Below are 12,723 nucleotides of genomic sequence, written 5' to 3'. Positions count from 1 at the left end.
AAGCTGCTGCCAAGGTCGGATGGACACAGTCACAGCAGCAGGATTTCACATTTGAGAGTTGCAGGAAGGAAAACAGTCTCCAGCTCATGACTCGTCAGGCCTGGCCAGGTAAAATTTATGTTATGATTTCCATTCAGGTACCTTGAGAGAGTAAAAAGGTCAACACATTTGTTTTGAAAATTGAATGTATTCCGGTCCTTCAAGGGCTCCACAGACATCATCTTCTTATCCTTCACCAGTTTTCCTTTCCAGGTGTCACTCAGAGTCCAGCAGTAGGACCTCACAGCATGAACTAGCTGGGGCCAGCGGAGATGAGTGCTATGAATGAAAAAATCACAAGACATTGCAGGACCTGAAAAGAGTCTCCAAACCACAAGGATTGCCTTCCCATGCCCAACAGGAAAGACTTGATACATAAACAGGTGTAGAACTTTGGCAATGGGACAGAGAGTAAGAGAATGTGATGGAAAGGGACACGCATCACCCCCAGAAAAGCTGCAAAGCCCAGATGAATCTGACATCACTGTAGGGGAATGAGGACCCTCTCCACAAGACACCCACAAACCACAGCACACATGAGACATTGCGTGACTTCACTGTTGGCACCCCACTGTCCAAAGCTCACATCCATAGCCCTCAACAAAAGACATCATCATCAACAGCCCTTGGTCTCTAATACCTGCATTTAAAAGCTGCTGAAAAGGTCAGAAGGACATGGATTCAAAAGTAGGACATGACACTGCAGAGTTGGGATGGAAAACATTCCCCACCTCAGCACTCACTACTCTGAGCCAACCAGGAACTGTGGCCTGCACGGGACAAGGCTGTCCTACCGCTCCAGAACCAGCATAAAAGCCAGACCAGAGCCTCTCTCGCTCACACACACTTCTCCTCAAGCCTTCTCCGCCTGCTCCTGCTGACAACCAGGTGAGCTTCAAACCCCTGACCCTCCTGATCCTGAAGCCCTGACCCCTCTCTTCCAGCAAGCTCAGCGCCAGCCTCAGCAGCCCTCACACCTCCCCACAGCCCCACAACAGCCTCCTCACTCCCTCACGTGGGATACACTTTGCTTCCTGCAATCCCACGCCACTACCCTGCCTCACCCCTCTCTTCCAGGCACCTCCAAACCACACCCATGGCCTGCAACAACATCTGCAGTCCCTGCGGACCCACCCCGCTGGCCAACAGCTGCAACGAGCCCTGTGCCCTGCAATGCCAGGATTCCCGCGTCATCATCAACCCTTCCCCTGTGCTGGTCACCCTGCCAGGACCCATCATGACCTCCTTCCCCCAGAACACCGCCGTCGGATCCACCTCCTCGGCTGCTCTGGGCACTGAGCTCAATGCCCAGGGACAGCCCATCTCTGGCGGATTTGGCTTTGGCCTTGGCTACGGCCTGGGAGGCCTGGGCTGCTATGGCAGAAGGGGCGGCTACATCTGCTAAGGGCCCTCAGCACCACCCCTGACACCACCAGCTCTGGGCGCTGCCAACAGCTCCTGCAAGCAAAGCACCTGGGCTGATGGTCTCTCTACTTCCACCTCATATCTGATTCCTCCAGCTTCTTCCTTCTCAGCATTCTTTCACTTAATAAAGTTTACTTGCATCACAAATGGAGTTGCTTGCTGTTCTTTTTGAATTCTAATGGTCTGACATCCTCACCCTGTGCAATACCAGCCCTCAACCATTATGTGGGATGGAAAGGGAGCAAAGAACATTTCTTACCAAATATGTCCCCACCAAAAACAACCAACGATGAAATGGGAAACAGGGGAGAGGGGAGACCTTCCAGAACATGACACAAAGCCATCCCCTCATCTACCAACGGCTTGGACACAACAATTCTCTCCTGGGCATTGCGCTGACAAAATCACACTATGCCAGCATACACTTGAAAGATTCTCTTCCCAGCAGCACTCTTGAGTCCTGCCTGGGAACAGAGAAAAAACATCATGCACTTGTACAGGAACTCCACAGTGCAAATGCTTCCATCCCCCTTCCTCCACCAGACTCAGGAGAGGCAGGATTTCCAGGATTATGTCCAGTTCAGTTTTGGACCTCCAAGATGAGGGAACCCATTGTCTCTTAAACTCCATGACCATCCATACAAACTGAAAAATTCTTGCTTCCTTTGCCCATGCTATTCAATTTATTTTCACTTGTGTGCCTGCCTTCTCTTCCTTCATGTCTGCAATGCTGACAACAGCTGGGCTCCCACACACTGGTGACCCTGATTGTCCAGCCTTGTCTCCTGAGAATCCCAGCTCTCTTAGTGCGTTTTCTAGCAAGGATCCTCCAGGCCCTTAAATTTCCGGTGGCCCTAAACTGGCCTTTGTTCACTTTCCCCGTGTACTTCACATCTTGAGGCCAGAACTGTCCACACCACCCCACATGGGAACTCTCCAGCGCTCTAAAGAGAGAAAGCGCCACCTCTCATGACTTCATGGCAACAATTTTCTGAAATCTGTCTTGGACACAGATGACACGGACAGAAGTAATGCCCCACTGCAATCTCCTGGTCTACCTGTTCTCGATCATCACCAACAGGGTCCTGCTCAGGAAAGCCACTTTTCAGACTATTTGCCCACAGAATTATTCAGGGCCTAGAGCAATTCCTGTCCAGAGAGAGAACTTCTCATTTCCCCTGCTTTACCTTTGGGAGATTCCTTGAACCCTCAGTCTCCTGCTCTCTTGCGTGGAACAGCCAAGTGGTGCCTCAGACACTCCACAATCTGCCAGCTCACTAGGGAGGCAACCCAACTAAACAACTGCCCACATGGAAGAGAAGATTACAGGTGCACACATCTGGCACAGAGGCAAAGCCCAGACCAGCCTGACTGACCTGGGATACTTTGGGGCCCCTCTTCACAACACAAACAAAAACCCAAAATCAGGAGTTCTACAGGCTGACCTCACTGATGACTCCACACTTCTCTAAACTCAGGTCATGTATTCAGTCCCCTTTGACACACACCATCAACACCAGCCTTTGGTCTCAAATACTCACACTTTAAAGGAGGAATGACCACAAAGGAAGGGGCAGCTCTTCAGGCACAGCACAGCTGCAAAGCCCACACCAGCCAGACATGACGGTGGTGGAATTGGGCCCCTCTTCACAACACACCCACAAAGAAACCGATACGAGTTCCACAGAATTACCTCACTAATGACACCCATATAATTCCAAGGCATTTGTTGTATATTTTGGTTATTCAGATGCACATATTCAAAGCAAATCCTCCCAAATACACACTCTCACTTAAAAGCTGACACCAAGTTCAGATGGAAATGGCCTCAGGAGCAGGACATGACACTGAAGGATTGTGGAAGAAAAACTTTCCCCACATCACCATGCACAAATCTATGACACACAAAACTGAAGTTAAAACTTCTGTTCAAGTACCTCTAGAGTGGAATAGGGCCAACCAATTCTTTTTGAAAAATAAATGTCCACATTTCCTTCAACTGAACATCAAGTCTTTCTGTATCCTTCAAACAGTTTTCTTTCCATGTTTCTCTCAGAGCCCCGTAATGGGAGCCCCACAGTGCAACCGTGCTGGGCCTAGCAGAGACGAGCACTACGGATGAAACCACACAAGACATTGGACAGCAGTGGCGGTGTCACAGGGATTGTTCTCCCATATCCAGCAGGAAAGGTCTGGCATATACACAGGTTTAGAATGTCAGAAATGGGACAGGGAGGTAGAGAACGTGACCAAAGGGGAGACCCATCATCTCCAGTACAGCTGCAAAGCCCAGATGAGCCTGACGTGGCTGTGAGGGAATGAGGACCCTCTCCACAAGACACCCAAAGACCACAGCATAACTGGGACATTGGGTGACTTCACTGTGGACACCCCACAGTCCCAAGCTCTGATCACGTCCACATCCTGCCAAAAAAACATCTTCATCAACAGACCTTGGTCTCTAATACTTGCATTTAAAGCTGCTGACAAGGTCAGATGGAGATGGAATCAAAATCAGAACATGACACTGCAGAGCTGCACAAAAGAAAACACTCCACACCTCAGGCCTCACCATGCTGAGTCAACCAGGAATTGTGGCCTGCAAAATGCCCCAAGGCCATAGCACAAAGCTGTCCCACCTCTCCAGGACCAGCATAAAAGCCAGCCCAGAGCCTCTCTCCCTCACACACTTCTCCTCAAGCCTTCTCCTCCTGCTCCTGCTGACAACCAGGTAAGCTTCAATCCCTGACCTTCCTTCTCCTGCACTCCTGGCTGCTCTCTTCCAGCATGCTCAGCGCAAACATCAGCAGCCCTCATGCTTCCCCACAGCCTCTACAACAACCTCCACACTCCCTCACCCTCCTGCATCGCCGCCCATAACAACCACACCCCTGCCCTGCCTCACCCCTCTCTCTTTTCCAGGAACCCTCCACACCACACCCATGGCCTGCAACAACATCTGCAGTCCCTGCGGACCCACCCCGCTGGCCAACAGCTGCAACGAGCCCTGTGCCCTGCAATGCCAGGATTCCCGCGTCATCATCAACCCTTCCCCTGTGCTGGTCACCCTGCCAGGACCCATCATGACCTCCTTCCCCCAGAACACCGCCGTCGGATCCACCTCCTCGGCTGCTCTGGGCACTGAGCTCAATGCCCAGGGACAGCCCATCTCTGGCGGATTTGGCTTTGGCCTTGGCTACGGCCTGGGAGGCCTGGGCTGCTATGGCAGAAGGGGCGGCTACATCTGCTAAGGGCCCTCAGCACCATCGCTGACTCCTCCAGCTCTGGCCGCTGCCAACAGCTCCTGCAAGCAAAGCACCTCTGCTGATGGCCCCTCTACTTCTACCTCACTCTGGATCCCTTCAAGTTCTCTCTCTTGCCTTTTAATTCTTTTCCCTCAATAAACTTTTCCTGAATCAAAGTCTCACATGTCTCCTCTTCTTTTTGAATTTCATAGCTCTCACACCCTCACCCATGGGCTCAATAGCAAAGGGGCACAACACCTTCCTAAACAAGTAGATACCCACCAGTAACAACGAAGAATGAAACAGGAAACATGTTGAATGCTGACCATCCAGAACATGACAAAATCACATGGCCTGCCATACCAATGGCATTGATACAACAATGCTCTCCTGCTGATTCCTCCAGGAAAATCTCTCCATGCCAGCATTCCCTTGACAAGACCCCCTCCCATCACAACTCTCAAACTACACAAACAGTCACAATAACATCCATTCTCACAGAAACTCAGGAGGCGCTGCAAGCCCTTCCAGCCTCTCTCAAGAGGATCAAGTATGGCTCCCCAGAGAAGGATTTCCAGAACCATGGAGAGGTCAGGTTTTCATCTCCCTTAACAGACAAACTCCTGCACCTCTTCCACTCTGTGACCATCCTCACAATATAAAAGCCTTGCCTGCTCAGCCCATGGAATTTCATCTCTTTTCACCTGTGCCATTGCTGACTTGGAACAACCCCCCATCCAGCCATGTCTCCTGGAAGTCCCAGCTTGCTCAGTCCTCCCTGAAAAATCCTTCCAGCCCTTTAAAGATCTTGGTGGCTCTACACTAAACAATGGCCTTCATTCACTGATTCTGTGGTCTTCCTCCCCTGGGGAGCCCAGAACTGTTCACACCTACTTACGTCAGTTTTGAGGATGTTGAACAGTTTTGGCCTCATGGATACGACTCTTGAGCTACTTCATTTGAAGTTTGACTTCAGCTTGACTTTCGATCACAAAGCTCCAGGTCATGTTGTTTCAATATTATCTAACTAGAGCAGTCCACCTCACTGACCCTTCACACCACCTGTACATCCTTGCATAGTCTGCAATGATGCAGTAGGAGACAGTGCCAAAGACATTGCTGAGGTAGAGATAAACACCAACCATGGCTCCCTCATCACCCACAGGAAGATTCTTTTTTTCTGTAGGCAACACAGAAGTCCCTAAGACAGGATTTTCCCCTCCATAATCAACTCTAACTGCCCCTAATCACCTTGTACGAGCTGAACTTGGAAATGCTTTGGAGGGGAAAAATTGTCCCATCCTTGTCTACAGGAACAAGCTCCCTGGAAATCCATGGGCAAGGTGGCAGGGAGTAAATGCATGGAAGGGGCAGGACCTGATGCCCAGCACAGTCACAAAGCCCAGCACAGCCTGACAGGGCTGTAAAGGAATGGGGTCCCTCTCTCAAATGCAGCCACAAACCAAAACACACCTGCTGTCCCATGGGTTGAACTCATTGCTGACATCTCGAGTTTCATAGGCTTTAGTGGTTTATTCTGGTTTCTCTGACATGCACCTACCAAGCAAATCCTCCCAAACACCAACTCTCACTTTAAAGCTGCTGCCAAGGTCGGATGGACACAGTCACAGCAGCAGGATTTCACATTTGAGAGTTGCAGGAAGGAAAACAGTCTCCAGCTCATGACTTGTCAGGCCTGGCCAGGTAAAATTTATGTTATGATTTCCATTCAGGTACCTTGAGAGAGTAAAAAGGTCAACACAGTGGTTCTGAAAATTGAATGTATTCCGGTCCTTCAAGGGCTCCACAGACATCATCTTCTTATCCTTCACCAGTTTTCCTTTCCAGGTGTCACTCAGAGTCCAGCAGTAGGACCTCACAGCATGAACTAGCTGGGGCCAGCGGAGATGAGTGCTATGAATGAAAAAATCACAAGACATTGCAGGAGCTGAAAAGAGTCTCCAAACCACAAGGATTGCTTTCCCATGCCCAAAAGGAAAGACTTGATACATAAACAGGTGTAGAACTTTGGCAATGGGACAGAGAGTAAGAGAATGTGATGGAAAGGGACACGCATCACCCCCAGAAAAGCTGCAAAGCCCAGATGAATCTGACATTACTGTAGGGGAATGAGGACCCTCTCCACAAGACACCCACAAACCACAGCACGCCAGGGACATTGCGTGACTTCACTGTTGGCACCCCACTGTGCAAAGCTCACATCCCTAGCCCTCAACAAAAGACATCATCATCAACACCCCTTGGTCTCTAATACCTGCATTTAAAAGCTGCTGACAAGGTCAGAAGGACATGGATTCAAAAGTAGGACATGACACTGCAGAGTTGAGGGATGGAAAACACTCCCCACCTCAGGACTCACCACTGAGGCAACCAGGAACTGTGGCCTGCAAAATGCCTCAAGGCCATAGGACAAGGCTGTCCCACCCCTCCAGAACCAGCATAAAAGCCGGCCCAGAGCCTCTCTCCCACACAGACTTCTCCTCAAGCCTTCTCCTCCTGCTCCTGCCAACAACCAGGTGAGCTTCTAGCCCTGAACAACCAGCTCCTGCACCCCTGGCCCCTCTCTTCTAGCACGCTCAGCGCCAGCCTCAGCAGCTCTTACACCTCCCCACAGACCCACAACAGCCTCCTCACTCCCTAATGGGGGCAACACTTTGCTTCCTGCAATCCCACGCCACTACCCTGTCTCACCCCTCTCTTCCAGGCACCCTCCACACCGCACCCATGGCCTGCAACAACATCTGCAGTCCCTGCGGACCCACCCCGCTGGCCAACAGCTGCAACGAGCCCTGTGCCCTGCAATGCCAGGATTCCCGCGTCATCATCAACCCTTCCCCTGTGCTGGTCACCCTGCCAGGACCCATCATGACCTCCTTCCCCCAGAACACCGCCGTCGGATCCACCTCCTCGGCTGCTCTGGGCACTGAGCTCAATGCCCAGGGACAGCCCATCTCTGGCGGATTTGGTTTTGGCCTTGGCTATGGCCTGGGAGGCCTGGGCTGCTATGGCAGAAGGGGCGGCTACATCTGCTAAGGGCCCTCAGCACCACCCCTGACACCAGCAGCTCTGGGCGCTGCCAACAGCCCCTGCAAGCAAAGCACCTTGGCTGATGGTCTCTCTACTTCCACCTCACACCTGATTCCTCCAGCTTCTTCTTTCCGGTCGTTCTTTCACTTCAATAAAGTTTACTTGCATCACAAACTGAGTTGCTTGCTGTTCCTTTTGAATTCTAATGGTCTCACATCCTTGCCCTGTGCAATGCCAGCACTCAACCCTTATGTGGGATGCAAAGAGAGCAAAGAACATTTCTTACCAAATATGTCCCCACCAAAAACAACCAACGCTGACATGGGAAACAGGGGAGAGGGGAAACCTTCCAGAACATGACACAAGGCCATCATCTCATCTGCCAAAAGCTTTGACAAAACAGTTGTCTCCTGGGCACTGCTCTGCCACAGTCACTCTATGCCAGCATACACTTGAAAAACTCCCTTCACACCAGCACTCAAGTCTTCCCCGTGAACAGAGGAACAAGAGCATCCACTTGGGCAGGAAATCTCGAGAGCAAGTGCTTCCATTACCTATGCTCAAGCAGACCTGGCAGGAGCAGGATTGCCATGATTATGGCCAGTTCAGTTTTGGACCTCCAAGAAGAGGGACCCCATTCTCTCTTACAATCTGGGATCATCCAAACACACTGAAAAACTCTTCCTTTCTTTGCCCATGGTATTCACTTTATTTTCAAATGTGCCTGTGCCTTCTCTTCCTTCACATGTGCAGTGCTGAGAACAGCTGGGCTCCCACACACTTGGTTCACCATCCACCAGCCTTGTCTCCTCAGAGTCTCAGCTCTCTCAGACTGTCCTCGAGCAAAGATCCATCAGCCCCTTTAAGTGTCTGGTGGCCCTCAACTGGTCTTTGTCCACGACCCCCTTGTGTTTCTTCACATCTCAAGGCCAGAACTGTCCCCATCACTGCACATGAGATCTCACCAGTGCTCTAAAGAGAGGAAGGGCCACCTCTCACAATTTCATGGCAACAATTTCCTGAAATCTCTCTTGTACACAGGTGACCCACCACTGAAAGTAATGCCCCACCACAACCGATTGAGCACTCTGTTCTTGATCAGCACCACAGGGTCCTGCTCACAAAAGCCACTTCTCAGACTCTCAGTCCACAGCATTATCCCGAGCCCAGTGCAATTCCTATCCAGTTGCAGAACTTCACATTTCTCTTGTTTGAACTTTGGTAGGTTCCTTTAAACCCTTAGTCTTGAGGACCTTCTGAATGGTGGAACCGAAAAGTGGTGATCTAGACGCTCCATCACCTGCCAGCTTGCTTAAGGGGCAACACTCCCACTGCTGACATGGAATGGAAGAGTCCAGGCACTCACATCTGGCACAGAGGCAAAGCCCAGACCAGCTTGACACACCTGGGATACTTTGGGGCCCCTCTTCACAAGACACCCAAAACACAAAATCAGGAGTTCTACAGGCTGACCTCACTGATGACTCCACACCTCTCCAAATCTTGGTCTCGTCTGCAGTCCTCTTTAACACACACCATCAACACCAGCTTTTGGTCTCAAATACTCACACTTTAAAGGAGGAAAGACCACAATGGAATGGGCAGCTCCTCATGCACAGCACAGCTGCAAAGCCCACACCAGCCGGACATGGCAGCAGAAGAATTGGGCCCCTCTTCACAACACACCCACAAAGAAACCGATACGAGTGCCACAGAATGACCTCACTAATGACACCCATATAATTCCAAGGCATTTGTTGTATATCTTGGTTATTCAGACACACATATTCCAAGCAAATCCTCCCAAATACCAACTCCCACTTAAAAGCTGATACCAAGTTCAGATGGAAACGGCCTCAGGAGCGGGACATGACACTGAAAGATTGTGGAAGACAAATATTCCCCACACCAATACACACAAATCTATGACACACAAAACTGAAGTTAAAACTTCTGTTCAAGTACCTCTAGAGTGGAATAGGGCCAACCAATTTTTTTGAAAAATAAATGTCCACATTTCCTTCAACTGAACATCAAGTCTTTCTATATCCTTCAAACATTTTTCTTTCCATGTTTCTCTCAGAGCCCCGTAACGGGACCCCAAAGTGTGACCATGCTGGGCCTAGCTGAGACGAGCACTACGGATGAAACCACACAAGACATTGGACAGCAGGGAAGGTGTCACAGGGATTCTTGTCACAGGCAAGAAAGGCCTGGCATATACACAGGTTTAGAATGTCAGAAATGGGACAGGGAGGGAGAGAATGTGATGGAAGGGGACACCCTACATCTCCAGTACAGCTGCAAAGCCCAGATGAGCCTGACATGGCTGTGGGGGAATGAGGACCCACTCCACAAGACACCCACAAACCACAGCACGCCAGGGACATTGCGTGACTTCACTGTTGACACCTCACTGTCCAATGCTCTGGTCATGACCACAGCCTGCCAAAAAAAACATCTTCATCAACAGCCCTTGGTCTCTAATACCTGCATTTAAAAGCTGCTGACAAGGTCAGATGGACATAGATGCAAAAGGAGAACATGACACTGCAGAGGTGGGGGATGGAAAACATTCCCCACCTCAGGACTCAGGACGCTGAGTCAACCAGGAACTGTGGCCTGCAAAATGCCCCAAGGCCATGGGACAAGGATGTCCCACCCCTCCAGAACCAGCATAAAAGCCAGCCCAGAGCCTCTCTCCCTCACACACTTCTCCTCAAGTCTTCTCCTCCTGCTCCTGCCCAACAACAAGGTAAGCCTCAAGCCCTGATCCTCCTGCTCCTGCACCCCTGAACCCTCTCTTCCAGCATGCTCAGATCCAGCCTCAGCAGTCCTCATGCCTCCCGACAGCCCCACTAGTGCCTCCACAATACCTCACTCTCCTGCATCACTGCCCCACGCACATCCACACCCCAGTCTAACCTCATCCCATCTGTTCCAGGCACCCTCCACACCACACCCATGGCCTGCAACAACATCTGCAGTCCCTGCGGACCCACCCCGCTGGCCAACAGCTGCAACGAGCCCTGTGCCCTGCAATGCCAGGATTCCCGCGTCATCATCAACCCTTCCCCTGTGCTGGTCACCCTGCCAGGACCCATCATGACCTCCTTCCCCCAGAGCACCGCCGTCGGATCCACCTCCTCGGCTGCTCTGGGCACTGAGCTCAATGCCCAGGGACAGCCCATCTCTGGCGGATTTGGCTTTGGCCTTGGCTACGGCCTGGGAGGCCTGGGCTGCTATGGCAGAAGGGGCGGCTACATCTGCTAAGGGCCCTCAGCACCACCCCTGACACCACCAGCTCTGGGCGCTGCCAACAGCTCCTGCAAGCAAAGCACCTCCGCTGATGGTCTCTCTACTTCCATCTCATATCTGATTCCTCCAGCTTCTTCCTTCTCAGCATTCTTTCACTTAATAAAGTTTACTTGCATCACAAATGGAGTTGCTTGCTGTTCTTTTTGAATTCTAATGGTCTGACATCCTCACCCTGTGCAATACCAGCCCTCAACCATTATGTGGGATGGAAAGGGAGCAAAGAACATTTCTTACCAAATATGTCCCCACCAAAAACAACCAATGCTGAAATGGGAAACAGGGGAGAGGGGAGACCTTCCAGAACATGACACAAAGCCATCCCCTCATCTACCAACGGCTTGGACACAACAATTCTCTCCTGGGCACTGCGCTGACAAAATCACACTATGCCAGCATACACTTGAAAAATTCTCTTCCCAGCAGCACTCTTGAGTCCTGCCCGGGAACAGAGAAAAAACATCATGCACTTGTGCAGGAACTCCACAGTGCAAATGCTTCCATCCCCCTTCCTCCACCAGACTCAGGAGAGGCAGGATTTCCAGGATTATGTCCAGTTCAGTTTTGGACCTCCAAGATGAGGGAACCCATTGTCTCTTAAACTCCATGACCATCCATACAAACTGAAAAATTCTTGCTTCCTTTGCCCATGCTATTCAATTTATTTTCACTTGTGTGCCTGCCTTCTCTTCCTTCATGTCTGCAATGCTGACAACAGCTGGGCTCCCACACACTGGTGACCCTGATTGTCCAGCCTTGTCTCCTGAGAATCCCAGCTCTCTTAGTGCGTTTTCTAGCAAGGATCCTCCAGGCCCTTAAATTTCCGGTGGCCCTAAACTGGCCTTTGTTCACTTTCCCCGTGTACTTCACATCTTGAGGCCAGAACTGTCCACACCACCCCACATGGGAACTCTCCAGCGCTCTAAAGAGAGAAAGCGCCACCTCTCATGACTTCATGGCAACAATTTTCTGAAATCTGTCTTGGACACAGATGACACGGACAGAAGTAATGCCCCACTGCAATCTCCTGGTCTACCTGTTCTCGATCATCACCAACAGGGTCCTGCTCAGGAAAGCCACTTTTCAGACTATTTGCCCACAGAATTATTCAGGGCCTAGAGCAATTCCTGTCCAGAGAGAGAACTTCTCATTTCCCCTGCTTTACCTTTGGGAGATTCCTTGAACCCTCAGTCTCCTGCTCTCTTGCGTGGAACAGCCAAGTGGTGCCTCAGACACTCCACAATCTGCCAGCTCACTAGGGAGGCAACCCAACTAAACAACTGCCACATGGAAGAGAAGATTACAGGTGCACACATCTGGCACAGAGGCAAAGCCCAGACCAGCCTGACTGACCTGGGATACTTTGGGGCCCCTCTTCACAACACAAACAAAAACCCAAAATCAGGAGTTCTACAGGCTGACCTCACTGATGACTCCACACTTCTCTAAACTCAGGTCATGTATTCAGTCCCCTTTGACACACACCATCAACACCAGCCTTTGGCCTCAAATACTCACACTTTAAAGGAGGAATGACCACAAAGGAAGGGGCAGCTCTTCAGGCACAGCACAGCTGCAAAGCCCACACCAGCCGGACATGACGGTGGTGGAATTGGGCCCCTCTTCACAACACACCCACAAAGAAACCGAT

General features: G+C 50.9%; 4 protein-coding genes across 4 annotated transcripts; all 4 read left to right on the top strand.

The window, feature by feature from the left end:
- Positions 1–1,135: 1,135 nt before the first annotated feature.
- Positions 1,136–1,444, top strand: LOC136555883 (feather beta keratin-like). Its single transcript, XM_066548916.1, has one exon. The coding sequence runs from the start codon at positions 1,136–1,138 to the stop codon at positions 1,442–1,444; it is 309 nt and encodes a 102-aa protein (XP_066405013.1).
- A 2,962-nt stretch (positions 1,445–4,406) lies between these two features.
- LOC136555874 (feather beta keratin-like) lies at positions 4,407–4,715 on the top strand. The gene has a single exon (XM_066548909.1). It carries the CDS (start codon positions 4,407–4,409, stop codon positions 4,713–4,715), a length of 309 nt encoding a protein of 102 aa, XP_066405006.1.
- Positions 4,716–7,454: 2,739 nt separating this feature from the next.
- On the top strand, positions 7,455–7,763 carry LOC136557422 (feather beta keratin-like). Its single transcript, XM_066551274.1, has one exon. It carries the CDS (start codon positions 7,455–7,457, stop codon positions 7,761–7,763), a length of 309 nt encoding a protein of 102 aa, XP_066407371.1.
- Positions 7,764–10,721: 2,958 nt separating this feature from the next.
- LOC136557359 (feather beta keratin-like) lies at positions 10,722–11,030 on the top strand. Its single transcript, XM_066551149.1, has one exon. The coding sequence runs from the start codon at positions 10,722–10,724 to the stop codon at positions 11,028–11,030; it is 309 nt and encodes a 102-aa protein (XP_066407246.1).
- Positions 11,031–12,723: the final 1,693 nt, after the last annotated feature.

Source organism: Molothrus aeneus, chromosome 1 (genome assembly GCF_037042795.1).
Source record: "Molothrus aeneus isolate 106 chromosome 1, BPBGC_Maene_1.0, whole genome shotgun sequence".
Classification (NCBI taxonomy): domain Eukaryota; kingdom Metazoa; phylum Chordata; class Aves; order Passeriformes; family Icteridae; genus Molothrus; species Molothrus aeneus.
The sequence above is the reverse complement of the archived record's forward strand: the minus strand, read 5'-3'. Positions and strand labels throughout refer to the sequence as shown.